This window comes from Leishmania braziliensis, chromosome 36 (genome assembly GCF_000002845.2).
Source record: "Leishmania braziliensis MHOM/BR/75/M2904 complete genome, chromosome 36".
Lineage (NCBI taxonomy): Eukaryota > Euglenozoa > Kinetoplastea > Trypanosomatida > Trypanosomatidae > Leishmania > Leishmania braziliensis.
Window position 1 is genome coordinate 2,151,672 of NC_009327.2, and position 17,436 is coordinate 2,169,107.

A 17,436-nucleotide genomic window follows, 5' to 3' on the forward strand; every position below is an offset into this window, starting at 1 on the left:
GCCAGCATATTGGTGCAATGAGCGCGAGAGAAATGGATAGCCAACCATCAAAGCGCATGGTCGCTTCCGCACCCCCTACCCCATCGAGCACGAGTACAGAAGCGGAAGAGAGCAAGAACATGAAAGCACCGCACGAAGCCACCGAAGCACTGTGTGAGGTCCACTCCAGGTGCATCGGAAATCTCCAAAAGTGGACATAGTGGAGAGGAGGCGTGGAAGCGGTGGTGTTTACTTAGAAAGAGTCGCATGGCTTCGTGCAGACCTTGTCGCCCCCCTTGCCGTCTGACACGAGGCGCGTGACGAACTGCTCCGGAATGGCGCACTCGACAATATCGCCATCCTTTTCTGAGGGGAAGAGAACGTTGACGGTGGAGCTGCACGCCGTGACGATCTCCGTCTTGCGAGCCTGCTCGTGGTCCAGTAGGTACACATTCACACTGGTAGAACGCTCGATGTCGATAGTTGGCGCTGCCTGCGTCACTTGGACATCAACGTCAGCGCAGCTGAGTACCTCGAGAGAGGAGACAATCGTTTGCAGAGCCACCTGCACCTTGGCACAGTTGACGATGCTCACGGAATTCACCTTGTTGGTGATGGTGATGTAAGCATGCTGGCAATTCTCGATACGGACGGCATGGCGCATCTCTGCCTTGTCAAGCACCAACGGCAGCTGCTCTGCTGGACTGCCGGCTTGGTACCTGACGATCCACCGTTTGTCCCCCTCCAACGCCAACACCGGCGTCTGCACGGCCCCCTCTCCGGAGGTGCGTTCATTTTGCTTCTGTGCAAGTCGTCGTTCTTCGGCGGCCGCTTTTTTGCGCTCCAGCTCACTCATGTCGATTTCACCGTGCTGAATGTTCTGCTTGTATGTCTTTTGATCATCCGTGACGTGACGCAGCCGCGCAGTGATGTTGTCGCCGCCTTGGCAGATCTCTGCAAACACGGCTGCTGCTGCACCGCCAACGCTGGCGCTGGATGCGCCGTCGTTAGCCGGCGGCGGCGGCGGCGGAGGAGGGGGCGGTGGCGGGGGCGGCATTCCTGTGGAGTGCCTTCACCAGAGAATGTAGGCTAGAGGTGTGAGTGGTAAACAAAAGGAGCAAAGGTGGAACCAAAAAAATGAGCACTACTCATACACGATGCAACCCACCGAAGAGGTTAGAGAGGGGTAAGGATTAAGACCACTGCACTCACACAAAAAGGAGCGCAGAGAGGGTTCGGCCCAACGGGAGTGTTGCGATGCCGGGAGTGGTCGTGGGTTGGAGAAGAAATGGTGTGGAGAATTGGTTGTGAATCACAGAGGGCCATGTCGATGTTAGGGGGAGCTCTCGCACATTACTGCTTCGTGTGAGCAGAGGGGTTACCCAACGTGTTTTTTTTCCTTCCACAAGACAAGTGGACGGTGCCCTCACCTTACTGTCCAGGCGCTCACCAGCACTTTCTCCATTCGTGCATCACATGTACACCGTCACCACAAGTCTACAAGCCGGTGCATTTTTCTTTTTGCGTTTTCTGTGTGGGTCTGGTCTGTCCGGCTGCTGCGTGGTGTGCTTGGCACACACCACTCCCTTGTCCATAACAGCCTAAAGCCCAACATGTCCCAACCCCACGACAAAAGGGGGTGGGGCATGTTGGGGGAGCACAGACACTTGACAAGCAGTGGGGTACACCGATGCGCTGTAACAAACACAAAATCACCCCCCCTCCTCCTCCGGCTCCGCCAGACTAGTCCAGTGTTTCATGGGGAAAGTGGATGGCTGGAGTGTGCAGACCACTGTCAATAGGTGGCTCACTAGCTCCGTCGTCGATGGCAAGCAGCTTTGCTTTTCTCTCTGTCGCCTGCTGCACTGATGAGAACAAATGCGACAGTATGACGAGGCAGGGTTTAAGGTGAACAAAGCCTCATGCTGGTGCGTGAAAGAACTGCTGGACAGCGCTTCGTGCTGTCTGAACGACGCCCTAGAACCTCTCCATATTGCTGAACTCGACGCACTTGACAGTCGCCCCCCACCCCCCAATGTGCCTGTGAAAGCTACGAGGGCTTTCATCATGGACTAGCCGTGTGTCGACGCTGTGACCTCCGCATGAAGAAACAGCATTTGCGCACCGTCCTGCCTTCCCGAAGTGAGAAGGACGATCCTGCACGCCTCCAGTTCCACCCCAATGGCGTCACTGTCCGTCACAAGACCAGAGCTTTCAAACTGCACTCTGCATCTCGTTGTGTAACTCGCCGTCGTCCATTTCCTCTGAAATGCCTGAGGCTCTAGCTTGCCGTTGTGAGAGAGTCACAACCCCGCCAGCGGCGCAGCATCGCCGTCGCCACGTGTTTTCTCCGTTGCCTCGGGCGTTGTCCTCCATCTGAGCTTCTTCTTCCGTCGCCTCCGCGCTCCACGTCCCCCAACGCCGCTGCTTCCCCCTTCGCATGAAGAAGTTTCTCTTGCGGCGCCCTGTTGACCATGGGAAAGATGTCCAACTCTGCTATAAATCGGTCCAGCACACTGGCATCCACGCCCCCGATGGAGGAGAGCACCGCTTTCTTCGCGGCGAAAAATACCCGCGTCGTGGCGGCCATTTCGGTGTTGAGGAGACCGCAACACAAGACCGTCCTCCTGTGTAACACGTCGGCATTCGTAAAGTCGGCTGGAGGCATGTGGGGGATGCCGTTGAGGCGCCGCTGTATCTCATGTGGACCTTTGAAAAGGAGTGTCGCGACAGAGGTCAGCAGTCGCAGCCGCAACGCTGCTGAGTTCTTCAGTAGTATATCGAGGAAGATTGCCACCAGGTACGGGGCATCGTCAATGAATTCGCCGAACGTGTCCACCAGCTCGAGAAGTATCCACCAACTTTCACTATCGACGAACGGTGCCTCCTTGTAGCATGTCCGCGGGCATCGTCAGCGTGACGCCACGCCCGTCTTCTCTAGACTGAGTGTGATGATTTTAGTGAAGAAAGTGAGGGTGGCACTCAGTGCCTTTGGTAGCCTCAGCGGCATGCGCCCCAGCGTAGCGATGGCAGAGCGGGCAACGGCAGTGCTGCGAGCCTCCAAATGGGCGACGAAGCGCCTTCATGAGTGGACTGGGGCTGAGCACGCAGAGCCCACGGAGGCGCGGATGTCCATCGTGATGCTCTGATTGCACAAAAACGCTTTCATGGGACACTTGAATGGTTAGAAGTCCCTGACAAAAAGCCTCGCGTCAGTGTTTACGAGCACCTTTGCTCTGGCACAGGGCTACAAAGACGGCTACACTGACCTCACTCAGGAGCACAACGCGCAGCGCCTCGCGGAGAAGTTCGAGCATTTCGCGCTCCAGCGTGGAGGGATTCTGCGTCAAGCGGAGAAAAACGTGACTGTACGTCATCACCACGCCAGAGCTGTTGGACGTGAGGCGCACAGTTCAGCTGATTCGTCGTCTTACCCATCCCCCTCGCTTGTGGGCGTGCCCTCAAGACACAGGTGGAGCACCTGAATCAGACTGCTACTCGTCCGCAAGGGGTAGCACAGGTTAAGGAGATGGTACAGCAGCGTGCGGTTCCCCGTGAATAGGAGATACCGTTTTGCAGTCAGGCTCCTGCGCCGCATCACTCCAGGATATCTCATGCACCACATCTAGTGTCTTGAAGATCACTTGCAAGTCGAGTTCGGACAGCAGGCGCAGGCCGTGCTCCAACGACTTGAGCTCCTAAAGTCACTGGAAGTGAGAGTGAACGTGAAGAGAGGGCATCATACGGTTGCTTTGTGCACTTCTTCTGAGGAGGCCGCCATGGTCTTATCGAGAAGTGGCGTAAGCTACTCGAGTCAGTCGCGCACGTGCCACGCCGAGCAGGCGCGGAGTGCCAAACCACACACCATAGGTCTCTGATCACTGAGCTCCTGAACGAGTGTGTTGATGGCCAAGCACCACCACGCCTTCCTTTTTTTTTTCCTTGACTTGGTCGTTCTGCAGAGGTAAATCATTTTGTTGTTGCTCTTGTCGCACGCGAGATCATTTGTGAAGGAGGACATCGTCACTTCCGGGAACAGCTCGGCGGTCTCTATGTCGGTCGCCATGAGCTTTACCGCATTCCGCAGCGCAATCCCTTCCGAGGGGACAAAACCAGCCTGCGGCGCCCCCCCCCCCACCCCCCCAACAGGCATGTCCTCATCTCCTCAACATCACCCGAACCCTTCTTGGTGGCACGGGATCGGCCTAATGTTTGGAATGTCGACCATTCAGCGGTAAACGTTTTCATTGCTTGTGGTGATGGTGCATGCCTGTCTTCCCGAACAAAGTGGACGCCTCCTCACAGATAGGCATCCGGTCAGCGTCGTTGCAGCTGTAGACACACGCGTCCAAGGGTGCGTGAGGATGTCGGCGCCGCAGCGGGTGCTAGTTCTTAAACCATTTCGTGGAGGGGACAGCGAGGAAGGGGGTTTATACATGTGCATGGGTGCATAAGGATGGTGAAAGCCGCTGAATTGACACCAACGTGCGCGAGAGTGCGTCTTCGGGGAAGCAGTAGCCCACCCACCACCACACGTGGACTGTGCTGCAAAATGCTTCCTCTCTGCCAAACTTGAACGATGGAGAAACGGAGGGGCGCTAGCAGCTGCTTGACATCCACACCCCCCTCTCTTTCTCTTTCCCTCCTCAGGTGTTTTTTGACTGTTTGCCCTTGTAAAAGAGGTTTACATGCGGCGGTGTATATGTGTGCGTCTGGAAGTACCTCTGTGATGCAGCGCATTATCTTATACGAGGGGTTCGATAACAACACGAAAAACCTTCTGGAAAGGAAAACGGAAAGGCGCAGAAGAGTGCCTTTCCGAGCCGGAGCGCAGCGCCTCTAAAGCAGCTCACTCGGCACTGCTTGCCTTGATCAGGTCCGCCGTCACATGATCGTAGTAGACGACACGATCGGACGGCACTGCGCTGTCCTCACCGCCGTTCACAATCACCCCTCTTCCCGACAGCGTCGTGCTCCACGCAAACACCTCAGAGAGAAGGATCTGTGGAAGATTCATGGCTTCGGTGAGCTTAGCTGCCCGCAAGAGCTGATGTGACACCGCAAAGAGGAACTCTTGTGCCTCTTTGGTGACCTCCTTGGGGCCGGCAGGCACTGGGAGGCCGCGGCTCTCCTGCACGGCAGTCGTCAGTTCCGCCGCTGCTGTGACGGCAATCAGGTCTGATAGGAATGTCACGACGTCCACACGGCGGTGCACCGTGGTTGCAGTTGTGGTCAGCGCTTCCAGAAGCAAAAACAGCGGGCACTCCAGCCCAAAGGCGAGCGAGCCGAGCTCCTCATCCGCCGCCATCATGGCAATCACCCCGCCAGTGTCGTCGTCAACCTCTGCTGCGTTAACGCGTCCCTCTCCGGGTGGTGGTGTCTGACGCCGCGCAGCAAGCGCCTTCTTGAACGCTCTCGCGCGCCTGTGAAAACGACTTGCTGTCGTGGAGGTGTCGTACAGGGAAGCCCGCAGTGCCTTCGTCAGGGCCTTTGTTGCGGGTTGCTGCTGGTGCCCAAAGCGTTGAAGCGCGATCAGCAGCTGCAGCAACTCCTTAACAGAGTAATGGTGCAGCTGTGAGTAGAGGAGGCCAAGCTTGCCGTGTGTGTCATCGCGCAGGGCGCAACTTGTCACCACATCGAGAACAGCTTCCTCTACGATTCCCAGCGATGACATGGTGTAGAGCATCGCAGGAAATGGCAGCGGTGAGGCGCTTGGGGTCTGCAGCACCCCCTTCACCCCGCCCCTCTCCGCTTCTAGATCACCCTCGCCTGTGGTGGTTCTCGCCACAGTCTCTGCTAAGGCGAATAGTTGCCGGCGAACCTCGTTCATTACCTGCACCAGTAACTTTCCATCCTCCATGTTGGCGCTGTCGTACAGTTGCAGAAACAGCACCAAATCAGAAAGAGAAAAGTCTGCCGTTGCAGTTCGTTGCAGACGAGGAGGAGGGGGCATAAGGGGATTCATGCCCACCACCGGTACAATATGGAAGCGCTGACGCGACGCAGGGTTAGCCGAGCTGCCGCCACTGGACGTCGCGGGAAGAGGAAGAAGACTACGGAGAGGACCGAGTACATCGTGCCTGGCGCTGAATTGGGCATACCCTCTCGCGGCATCAGAGGACAAGGAGGACTGCGAGTGGTCGACGGTGGCGAGCTCATGAAGCAGCTCCTGGGTGCGTTGCACCAGCGGGTGGCTGGTGTGAAACGCATCTGACGGTGGCGAGTGCAGTCTGCTAATCGGAGGTTGACCTGGCGTCCTTCCTACGGAGGAGGTAGACGGTGCGTGTTCAGCTATCGACTTCCTCGTAGACTTCCGTGGTGGTGGGGCGCGCGCCGGTGTGGTGCACGACGTCGCGGTCACTCCACCCCTCGCCGCCGCAGTTGAGCAAAGGGCAGGAGCCGCGTTGAGGGCTCTCGCGCGCCGCTTGCCAAGATGGCGCCCAGCACCTGCTTGCTCACGGAAGTACTTTGGAGTCCACAGGCGAAAAACAGTGCGTGCCAGCATCTGTACATGTGTAGAATGCATGCCGCACCCACGTGAAAAGGAAACCTAAATTACGACCCTCGTATTGCTCAGCCAGCGAAAGAGAGGTGCGGAGGAGAGTGAGGGGAGGGGGGCAGGGAATGGTGAGGACAGAGAAAACAACACGTCGATGAAGGATTGCAGCACGACGAGCGAAGTGGAAAAGGTAAGCACGACGTCAGGAAGGGCTGAATTATATGTGGTGCACATGCACTCGTAGAGGAGTGCGCGCGCCTCTGTGATTCACGCGCAACAAAGCACATTAACGCTTGCGTTTGATGCAAGGGACAGGGGAAGGGGGGAAGAGGGCCGCTGCATGCGGTGCGCCGATGCAGTTTCACGGGCTCTGTCTTCATGGTTCAGTGAACGCTTCCGCACCACACGTAGGAATGCGCTTCAACCGAGCGAGAGGGGGAAGCGAGGGGGTGGTGATGGAAAAGACGACGGCCTGCGACAGACTCACGGCAAACGATGATGGCACTCACTCATGTGTTTCAACTCCCTTTCCCATCGCATCTATCTTTGGCTTAAAGCGAGTTACGTTAGCCAGTCGACTAGTTAACGGGATGTGTGTCGAAGAGACGAAACAGCACGAGCACAAAAGAGGAAGAAAGGGCTGCAACATCCGCGACAAAAAACACCCACGTAGAGAGGGTGGCAATGAAATACCCACCGGCGCAGGCTCACGCGGCGTCTGTTTACTCCAGCTGCTTCTCACTCTCGTACAAATGACGGCTCAGTGAAATGCGATCCACATCGCACAGGAGCACCACCTCCAGCTTTCCCGTGCCTGCCATCTTCATCACCAGGTAGCCGTTCTCCTTTTTCTTTGTCGGCTTCATAGGGAAGACAATGTTACCATGGGCGTTGCGCGGCTTCTTCTCCTTGCGCTTCTTCGCCAGTCGCTTCGCCGTCGTCAGGACAAGCTCAACAGTGCCAACGCTGTTGGTGAGCAACGTCTTCACTAAGCCAATTGCTCCGCGGTTCCACCGCACGTTAATCTCAAGGAGGTGCTGGCGGTTGTACATGCAGAACGCACTGGGTACATCGATCATCTGAAGGTCACCTGTGAGGAGACGGCGGTCGAGCAGGTACACTAAATCCCACGTACGCAGCACGTCCACGACTCCAGCTACGTTTGCTTGCTGTTCGTCCGTGAGGAAGACGGCAGTAGAGGTGGAGGAGGTTGCTAAGGGGCGAGGGATTCGCGTGAACGGACGCCAGAGCGACCACCGCGACGCCGTTGCGCCGCTGTTCAACGCCTCCAAGTCTACGTTACCGTGAATAGCATGCGAGGCAAAGGTGCCAAATGATTCGAGGGTGAAAACGTACTTCTTCGCGTTGACTGTCGCGGGGTCCAGCTTGACATTCGGATGGGTGAACACGACGACGGGAACGACACACTTACCGCACACCTTGTGAATGTGCTTGTCCGAGTACCATGTGGCTCGCTTGCCGTCGGTGCCCGTGTCGTGACGAAGGAAAGCCGCATCTGATTGAACGAGATGCGAGTCTGGAAGCTCAACACGACGCGCGTTTTCAATGTAGCGGCGCAGCGCAGCGGCCTTCTCCACATTGTCCTCCTGGACATCCTCAAACTCGAGCGTGTCCAGCCGTTTGCGATTGCGGCACTGGTACCACCGCGGACCATTGCTCCACACAAAGCCCTGCCAATTCTTCACCTCTACGACGAGGATGATAGGGCCGACCGCGACGACGTCGATTTCGCGGTTGTGTCCGATGCGTGCGACAGCCACACGCCGACGCAGAAAAACGTCCGTCCACCCCGCCTTGCGCAGTACCGCCTCGACCTTTTCTTCGGCCTGCATCGACAACAGGAAACTTTGCTGCTTATGGGTCAACGCATCTTCGCGGCGCAATAGCGATCGTGCCTGCGCACGCAATGCTTCACGGTAGAAATTACGACTGAGACCAAAGGCTACCGCGCAGAGCAGTACTGTGGTGATGGCTAAAAGGACGTAGACTGTGTCATCCAGCAGAGAAAGCACAGCGTTCATGACGCTCGCGCCTACACCCGCGGGTGGAGGAGCTCGCAGCGGAGGTACACCACGTCTGCGAGAGATGCTAATTGGCAGTAATGGGCTACCAGTACGAGTGCGTTCACCAGTGACATTCCGTACTTTCACAGTGTGTCCATGAAAGAGAGGAAGATACCCACCAGAGGAGTGAGGATGGGCGGTGGTCAGTGGAGGGGCAAGCAAAAGGTGAGAAAGGCGACGAGAAGAAGAAAAGAAGAGAGTCTTGATCTAAAACGTTTGAGTCAGGACCGACGGCGAAGGCAAGTGAGATACCTCTCTCGGAGCATCCACAACCTTAGAGGGCCGAGCAGAGTCTTTCCGGGCACGTCCGACGTGGCGTTGTGTAGAATTCGGGTCACAGACGACTTGCGCTAAACCCACTCGCTACATCACAAAGAAAGGAGCGGAGGCTCCCCCACCCAGAAATATTCTCGCCTACTCTTCATGTGTGGTGATGCGAAGGCTCGTTGTTGCTGCACTTCCGCGTTTTCCTGTTGCTTGCTTTCACTGAAAATTCGGGGGATCTTTTCTTTGGACTTCTTGTTCTTACAGGAACAAGGGGAGAGGGGAGAAGCGTGTAGCACTATTAAATTCTCATCCATACGTTTGCCTTTTCTTCCTCCCACACACCAACATGCGCAAAAAAAAAAAACAGCACTTGTGGCTGAGATGAGGAGGGGGTCGAGAGGACGACGCTCATTACCGCCAAACGCGATGCATACAAAACAACGGAGACCGCCACCAAACAAACAGAAAAAAACCCTACACGCTCCCTTCCCTCCTCGCATCTCTTTTCTTGTTTCTTTTTGTTGTTGTTGCTGCTGTTCGCTCCAAGCGTACTTTAGCCTATCAGGGAGTGCGTTACACCACCCCTTTACCTTCTGCAAATGGTACGGGGGGTCGATAGTGCTGAGCAGCACCACTTCATCCGCGAGGGGGGGGGCCGCGTGCACCATTATCATCGACACCCACATGGGGGCCCCTCAGCTGCGTTTGACAGCGAGCGAGCGTCTAAGACTGACCGGCACGCAACCCCCCCTATAGCCACCATGACAGCGGCTGCCCAAAGGTCGTGTCAATCGAGAGAAAGCTGGGAAGAGGGAATGAGAAAAGGGCCCATTTTCGTTTTTTTTTTCTTTCATTTCCGTCGTCTAAGATGAGCGGCAGGCGCCTGTGGAGCAAAGCGTATCCTTCTGGCATACCCTTGATGGCTTAGATGACGTGAAGAACAGAAGGGGTGCACATCCACTAGATGGCAACACCAAGAAAGAAAGAAAACTCTGCAAGGATGCGCAGGGGTACTGCTTCATCATCCCATAGCCTTAAGTGCCCGCACATACGCAACCCATCTCCAACGGGGATGTTTCGCTCCTTTAGCGCATCATGGAGTCGTAGCGGAGATGCTTGATGTGCGCTTCTCTAGTCTTCGCGTTGCTCGCTACACCCACATGCTACGGGTAAAACGATACGCGGCGTTTTCTTTCGATCTTCACACTGAAGAGGAGGAGAGAACACAAAATAAAGAAAAAAGAAAAAAAATATATATATAAGGGGAAATACGGTAAAAGAGGGGGGGGGGGGTAAAGAAGAAGAACAAATAAACACAAATTAACGCTGACAAGCGCACAAGCACACGTACCCGCACCCACTGATCCGCGGACGTGGCAAGTTTCGATTTCATTGCCCCTCCCCCGCCCCTCCTCCATCTTCTACTTGTATTTGGAGTGGATTAGGTCTGACGGAGAGGGGCTAAATAGCTGGTGATTGGAATCGGAATATGGGCCAACTTAGGTCTCTTCTTCTCACACCATCTCGCTCTTCAGAAGCGAAACGAAAAAACAAAAAGGAAAATTTACGAAAAAATGGAACTCCAGCTGACCGCATTAGGAATGCACAACACCGACCAGAGGGGAGGGAGAGGAGAACGGAGGGAAACGAAATGTGTATGTGTGTGTGGGGCGGGGGGGGGGATCAGCGTGCCGTGGCACCTACTCTGGCGGCCACCGTATAGGACGCGCATCGCCTCACTCTCTTCCACGCGGCACCTTAAGCTTTGGGATTGGTGAAGACGAGGCGCACCGCCATGCCCGAGATGCTGTTATCTTCCTCCGCGACAAGCGTGGCGTCGCTGGGCTTCTGGTCCATCGTTGTCCACATACCCCTCAACGTCTGGTTGATCTGGTCCTTGGACTGGAGGATGGAGGCTGTCAGGTCTGCCTCCTCCGCTTCGAAGTACACATCCACCCGGTCCGTCACCAGCAGCTTCGCCTTCTTCCGCAGCTGCTGTACACGGTTAACGAACTCACGTGCGCGCCACGAGTCAATGAGTTCCTGATCCTCGCGCTTGTCGACCAGCACGACGACATCGTTGTCCGTGTTGCTCTGGAAGTCGGTGATGCCCTCCTTGACCTGGCGCAGTACCTTGACGTCCTCGATGGTCAGCTCCTTGCCGACGACGACGCCCTTTTGGTCATGCAGGAAGTTGGCCACCTCCTCCGGTGTCATGGCCTGGATGCCTTTGCGGATCGCAGGCATCTCCTTGCGGTACTTCTTGCCAAGCACCTCGAAGTTCGCGTCCAGTTTGGTCTCCAGGTACTCCTGGCCACTCGACATGACAATCTCGAATGCGTTCACCTCGTCCTTGATGTAGTTCGCCACTTTGCGCACGTCATCAAGGTACTCTTGGTCCGGGTGCACAATAACAACCTGTCGCACTGGCCGTTTGATAGGGATGACCATCTGATCGCGCAGCACACGGACCAGATCCACAATGTTCATCATGCGCGACATGGCGCGCTCCAGTTCCGGGTCGTCGTAGGAGGCGTCCTCGTCGGGAATCATGAGGTAGTGTACAGAGTCCACTTGTGTGGTCACCGGGAGGAGGGGTTTGATCTGCTGATAAAGCATTTCTGCCACAAAGGGGGCGATGTGGCCCACAATGCGGGAGACCGAAAAGAGGAGATACAACATTGTCGACAGTGCCTGCGAGCGGTCCTCGCTGTCGGTGGAGTTCTTCATGCGGCGGCGGTTCATGCGCACGTACCAATTGGACAAGTCACCGACGAAGCGCAGAATGCCGGGAACGACGTTGTACAGGCGGTACAGCTTCATCTCGGCCTTCACGTAGCGCAGTAGAGTCTGGCACGAGGCGAGGATCCAGCGGTCCATCTCGTTCGTGCTGCGCACCTGCAGCGACACCTGACCACCGGCCTCAATGCAGTAGTTCGTGTTCGAGATGAAGAACTTCGCGGCGTTGAACAGGGGCAGGAGGATGTCCTTGACCACAGCCTTCACACCAGTCTCGCGGAAGCGCAGCGGCTCGGCGCGCACCACCGGAGAACTAATCATGTACATGCGCAGTGCATCCGCGCCGTATGTGTCGACCACCACCTTCGGCTCCGGGTAGTTCTTGAGGCGCTTGCTCATTTTCTTACCGTCCTCGGCGAGAACGAGCCCGCTGACGGCGACGTTGCGGAAAGGGGACACGTCGAAGAGGGCAACGCCGAGCACCAGGAGGGTGTAGAACCAACCGCGCGTCTGGTCTAAGCCCTCCGAGACAAAGTCGGCCGGAAACAGGCTCTTGAACTTATCCTGGTTCTCATAGGGGTAGTGCTCCTGGGCATACGGCATCGAGCCAGACTCAAACCAGCAATCGAATACCATCGGCACGCGCTTCAACCGCGGCATGCCGGGACGCTTACTGGGGATCGTGATATGGTCGACGAAATCGCGGTGGATGTCTGTGATGCCGGTGACGCCGGAGAGCTCCTCGAGCTGCTTGACACTGCCGATGCACACAATCTCCTCCCAGTCCTCGCTGTGCCAGATCGGCAGTGGTGTTCCCCAGTAGCGGTTGCGCGACACGTTCCAGTCGCGGGCCTCGGCGAGCCAGTTGGAAAAGCGGCGGGTCTTGACGAAGTCAGGCACCCAGTACGTCTTGTCGTTGCAGTCGATGAGACGGTCGCGGAAGGCCTCGACGTTGACAAACCACGACTCGACAGCCTTGTAGATGAGCGGGGTGTCGCTGCGCCAACAAAAGGGATAGCTGTGCACAATGGACGCCTTGTGGAAGAGATGCCCCTTCGCCTCAAGCGCCTTGATAATCTCCGGGTCCGCCTCCTTGACGTGCTTGCCGGCGAAGTCTGTTACCTCACCCGTGAACATGCCGTTCTCGTCGACCGGGCAGACGAACTTGCCACCCTTCTCAAAGATGCCGGCGTCGAGGCACACCTGGTAATCATCTTCACCGAAGGCGGGGGCCTGATGCACAATCCCCGTACCAGCGTCCGTCGTCACGTAGGTACCGGAGATGACACGGAAGGCCGTTGCACCCATGGACGACTCAAAGTACGAGAAAAGCGGTACGTATCTCGCACCCACGAGCTGTGCGCCCTTGAGCTTCTCCACGACCGCATACGGTGCGGCATCGGCCTCCGCAGCGTTGTCGCCATCCTTTGCCTTGTTGGCTTTCTTGCCCTCCTTCTTCGGGTACACCTCCGCCAGGCGGGCCTCCGCGAACCAGTAGTGCCGCTTCGACTTGGTGTCCAACACCTTCACGTAGTCCAACTCGGGGTGCACGCACAAACTGAGGTTGCTCGGCAAAGTCCATGGCGTTGTAGTCCACGCAAGGAAGTACGTGTTGGGGTCGTCGCGAGTCTGGAAGGCAATCGTCACAGCCAGGTCGCTGACCTCCTTGTAGTTGGAGTTCGCCTCGAAGTTGCTCAGCGGCGTCGTACAGGCGGTCGAGTATGGCATCACGCGGAAGCCGCGATACACCAGCTTCTTTTCCCATAGCTGCGAGAAGACCCACCAGACACTCTCCATGTACGTGAGGTGCATCGTCTTGTAGTCGTCGTCGAAGTCGATCCAGCGGCCGACGCGCTCGACCGTCTTCCTCCACTCGTCAACGTAACGGGTGACAATCTTCTTGCACTCGGCGTTGTATTTGTCAATGCCGAGCTTCGCCACGTCATGCGACGTCTTGATCCCGAGCATCTTGTCAATCTCGTACTCCACCGGGAGGCCGTGGCAGTCCCAGCCAAAGCGACGGACGACGTGGTGGTTCGTCTGATAGGCAAAGCGAGTGACCATGTCCTTGATAGTGCCAGCCAAGATATGCCCGTAGTGCGGGAGACCAGTCGCAAACGGCGGGCCGTCGTAGAAGCTAAAGGGCCTGCGGCCCTCGGAGAGCTTCATTGAGGTGCGAAAGCAGTCTTTCTCGCGCCACATTGCCAGCACCTCCTCCTCCATGTGCGAGAAATTAAGCACATCGGGGAAATTCTTCAGCGGCCCACGTTGCTGTCCCGCTTGGGGGTCTTCGTGCTGCTGCGTACTCTCACCCGCCATGTGAGATGACAACGTGAGGCGAGCGAGTGGCGAGGAGGAGCTCCGGAATGGCGGCTGGAGAGAGGGGTGCGTGGTGAAGCGAGGCTTTGGACTGGCGATGTTAAGTGTAGCTTGACTGTCGTCAGTGCGTAGTGTGGTGTCCGGCGCGGTCGATGGCGGATGTGAAGCAGGAGAAGGGGAAGAGGGGGAGGGAGCACTGGTAAAAGTAGAGCTCGCGGTGCTCGTCAGGAGCTTGCCGGTTGAATAGATTACCGTGCGGGTGGCAGTGGGATAAGGGTTACTACTTTTCTCGCTCTTCTTCCTTAACCTCGCCGTTGTACACGCTAACACACCGCAACCGTAGCCTCGCGCAAGCTGTGTGCTGCTCCGAATCATCCAATGCCCGGTGCACCGCACATGCCCGTTTTGAGTATTGTGTGTGTGTGTGTGTGTCTGTGCGCGCTAACCTGTGGTGCCAGGCGGCACACACCCACAGAAGGTTATCACCTACTCGACTGGTGTTGACCTACGGTTTCGCGTCCCCCCACGTGAGACGGCTGCAACCCCCAAAAGCAGAAACCTAAACAAAAAGGGGGGAAAAAACGCCCCAACGGATGCCGCGATCACAAGACGCAAGCTGAAAAAGAAGAACCGACGAAGAGAGAGGGAGAGAGGGAGAGAGGCAACGCACAATCGCACGACTGCCCACAAATGTTTCTCTGTTTGCTTCTTCTTGACCGAGGCAGACGCAAACAAACAAAAGTGACAACAATCGAGGACGATAGATTTATTCTGTTAGGTGTGTGACGGTGATTGAGAAGGTACGTCAGTGTGCGTTGCGTGTCATCGCTCGTCAAGCACGTGTGGGGCAGAGCGGAGGAGAGTCCAGCCCCACCAAGACGCGAGTACACGTTTGCCACATCACCATGACACAGTCACAGAAAGAGAGAGAAATAGAGGAAGGGAGTCAGAGGGAGAGAAAGAGAAAGAGATGAGAAGCCAATGAGCAAAGGCGTGTACATGCGTTGCTGCTCCGTTGATTTGGAGAAGGCGGAAGAGGAGCAGGGGTGGTGAGACCCACCGTCAGCGTCCGGGCTATGCGCTTTTCGCAGGATCCCCTTTTCCTCACGACCACCAGACATTACCGCCACACCAGCGCCCCCTCCTACACGTAACACAGAGGTCCCCTCGCTAGTTGGTGGCTATGTAAATCAAAGGCGGTGTGCGGGGAAGCGGAGGGTACGGTTGTTTCTTCGTTTTCATTCCCTCCATCTTCAACGCCCACCTCGCATGAGAAGAAGAGTCCAGCAGCTGTGACAGCCGAGCCTTGAACTGAAAGAAAGAGATGCGGCGTTGTGGGATTGCGCCGACGTCGCAGCAGCGAGAAGTTGTCCTTGATGAGTCGACACGTTCCCACAAAGTCGCGCACTCGTTCCGTCCATCGGGTCCACTCAAGTGATTCCGAGAGAGTGCAGGAGAAGTTGCTCGTACTCGGCAGAGCTAACGATGCGCACGAGAAGGTTACCTTGCGTTACTCCGGTGGCCTCGATGCGCAAGACCAGTTGCAGTGCTAGCATGTGCTTACAGCACCACACCTCCTGCCGCTGAATCGACTGGTATGCGTACGCAGAGCAGGGACAGTAGTAGGGAGAGAAGAGCGTGTGCTCACCGACGTGGTAGAGACAGCGTCCCCTCTGCTCGGCTAGCGGGGAGGACACTCCAGGAGCACTGGCATGATCGTTCGGCTGTGAGATACCATGAACGGACACGGTGGAAGACATTGCGCCGCCACCGCCACGCCGCGCGCGATGAGTGTCATAATGCGTGCTGTCCTCCTCATCGTCCGACGTCTTCCCTGCCTCCTCATCGTCGGATGAGCTCACCTCAGCACTTTCCACATATCGTACGATCGACTCGGCCCCGTGCAACGCAATGCCAATGGCTGACAGCGCCGTTTTACCGTAGAGAATTTCAAGCGGCGCAAGCGCCTCCTCAACGCTCTTGGGCACGCAATGTGCCTCGGCCCCGTCCGGGCGGACGGCATCACTGGCGTTAGAGCTCGCGATGACGTACTGGGCGTAGGCGTCTAAGACGGCGCGGGTGATAGGCACTGGAAAGTTCTCTACAACTCTCCAATGACCCTCCTCTGACGTATCCATGAACAATGAGTTGTGGTGAAGGGTCTTCTATTAGGCGGAGATTGCAAGGTGGCGCGGTACTTCCACCGCACGGTGCGTGCTCCACGCTGTGAAGGGAGTCATTGACAACACGGAAGAAGGATAGAGGATGAGAACGAGTATAGCGAGAGAACACCGGTGACTTGTCACATTTTTGGCGAGTCTGAGACGAGTGGTGAGGGATCACCACCTTTTCGTAGGCAGTCGACAGGACGACTTCTCGATAGGGCCTCAACGCACCTGTGCACTTTGCAGGTATTTAAAGGTGCGCGGCGCCCCCCTCACTGCAACAAACGTGCATATATACAATCGCGCATATGCATTCGCGCACGCCAGTACTTTGTGAGATTCCCTATGCCTCTTCAAGGCTTCTCGACCGAGACGAGGCACACACCTCAGCGCGCTGCACCTCAGGTTCTAGCACCCCCCTCCACACTCGGTGCGGGGGTGGCCAGGGGCCGTCCCGCTATCCCACCCCGCATTGCCGAACCACTTCGGGTCGTGAGCCGGGGGGAGGGGGTCAAGCACCTACGGCGTGGCGAGGCCCAAGCGCGGCGTCGCTACGGGTGTCGGCGGCGAGGTCCGTGGGCGGCGTGGTGTCGGAGCGGCCCGCGACAGCATACAGGTCTGCGCCACCACCCCCGTGCAATGGGTCAAGTGCCAGCGTGATTCGAACGCATCCCACCCCGGCCCCTCACTGCCTACTACCATGGGGAGCCTGCGTGTCGGCCCGAGGGGAGGGGGAGGTGCAGGACGTGGCGACCGGCACGATGGCGGCGGCGGTGGGGTGGTGCTGAGACCGCCGAGCCGGCGCATAGCCGCAGTGCCTGCCCTACCGCTGCGGCACACCACGCGACGGGCCTGCTGGGAGGGAGAGGGGGCGGCGTAGAGGGGGGTTGGAGCTCGTCTTGCACGGCAGCAAATGGACACGCTGAGCAGCAGGTGTCCATCTCCATAGGGCGTGCCTTCGCGTCTACATGGGAGACGGTGGTGGATGACGTTGGCAATCGGGGGCAAACGCTCCACTGCTGCTATCCTTTAAAGGGGAAGAGGTTCTTTCGTTTCCGTACAACGTCACGTGTGTTTGGGGCACTCTGCAATTCGTGAGGTGGGGCTGCGTGGTCTTGTCTTCGTTTTCAAAGCATAAGAAAGAAATCCGGCGGTGACTTCTCATCACAGCTAGCACTGATCAGGCAGCTGTGTGGCTTCTGGAACTGGTTCTCCATGCAGACAGCAACGCTCAGCACATCTCGAGTGCGTGAGCCGCGCACGTCTATCGCCTACTTTGCGTTCTCGCACGATGCAATCGCGAGCACGGAAGCACCTCTCTTGACACAAGAAGACTGTGCAAAAGAAAACCTTCCTTGGAGTGAGCAGGTAGAGACAAGAGCCG

General features: G+C 57.0%; 5 protein-coding genes and 1 pseudogene across 6 annotated transcripts; all 6 read right to left on the reverse strand.

Moving 5' to 3' along the window:
* Nucleotides 1-232: 232 nt before the first annotated feature.
* On the reverse strand, nt 233-1,036 carry LBRM_35_5860 (putative G-actin binding protein; the record flags this gene model as incomplete). Its single annotated transcript, XM_001569150.1, has 1 exon — nt 233-1,036. The coding sequence occupies one exon, from the start codon at nt 1,034-1,036 to the stop codon at nt 233-235; it is 804 nt and encodes a 267-aa protein (XP_001569200.1).
* A 1,224-nt stretch (nt 1,037-2,260) lies between these two features.
* Nucleotides 2,261-4,132, reverse strand: LBRM_35_5870 (annotated as a pseudogene). Its single transcript is given in 3 exon segments — nt 2,261-3,193; nt 3,195-3,386; nt 3,389-4,132. Coding segments are annotated over 3 exon segments (1,869 nt in total).
* Nucleotides 4,133-4,828: 696 nt separating this feature from the next.
* Nucleotides 4,829-6,505, reverse strand: LBRM_35_5880 (conserved hypothetical protein; the record flags this gene model as incomplete). Its single annotated transcript, XM_001569151.2, has 1 exon — nt 4,829-6,505. One exon carries the CDS (start codon nt 6,503-6,505, stop codon nt 4,829-4,831), a length of 1,677 nt encoding a protein of 558 aa, XP_001569201.2.
* Nucleotides 6,506-7,200: 695 nt separating this feature from the next.
* LBRM_35_5890 (conserved hypothetical protein) lies at nt 7,201-8,520 on the reverse strand (the record flags this gene model as incomplete). Its single annotated transcript, XM_001569152.1, has 1 exon — nt 7,201-8,520. The coding sequence occupies one exon, from the start codon at nt 8,518-8,520 to the stop codon at nt 7,201-7,203; it is 1,320 nt and encodes a 439-aa protein (XP_001569202.1).
* Nucleotides 8,521-10,587: 2,067 nt separating this feature from the next.
* LBRM_35_5900 (putative isoleucyl-tRNA synthetase) lies at nt 10,588-13,887 on the reverse strand (the record flags this gene model as incomplete). The annotated part of the gene is made up of 1 exon (XM_001569153.2): nt 10,588-13,887. The coding sequence occupies one exon, from the start codon at nt 13,885-13,887 to the stop codon at nt 10,588-10,590; it is 3,300 nt and encodes a 1,099-aa protein (XP_001569203.1).
* Nucleotides 13,888-15,317: 1,430 nt separating this feature from the next.
* Nucleotides 15,318-16,025, reverse strand: LBRM_35_5910 (conserved hypothetical protein; the record flags this gene model as incomplete). The annotated part of the gene is made up of 1 exon (XM_001569154.1): nt 15,318-16,025. One exon carries the CDS (start codon nt 16,023-16,025, stop codon nt 15,318-15,320), a length of 708 nt encoding a protein of 235 aa, XP_001569204.1.
* Between the last annotated feature and the right edge of the window lie 1,411 nt (nt 16,026-17,436).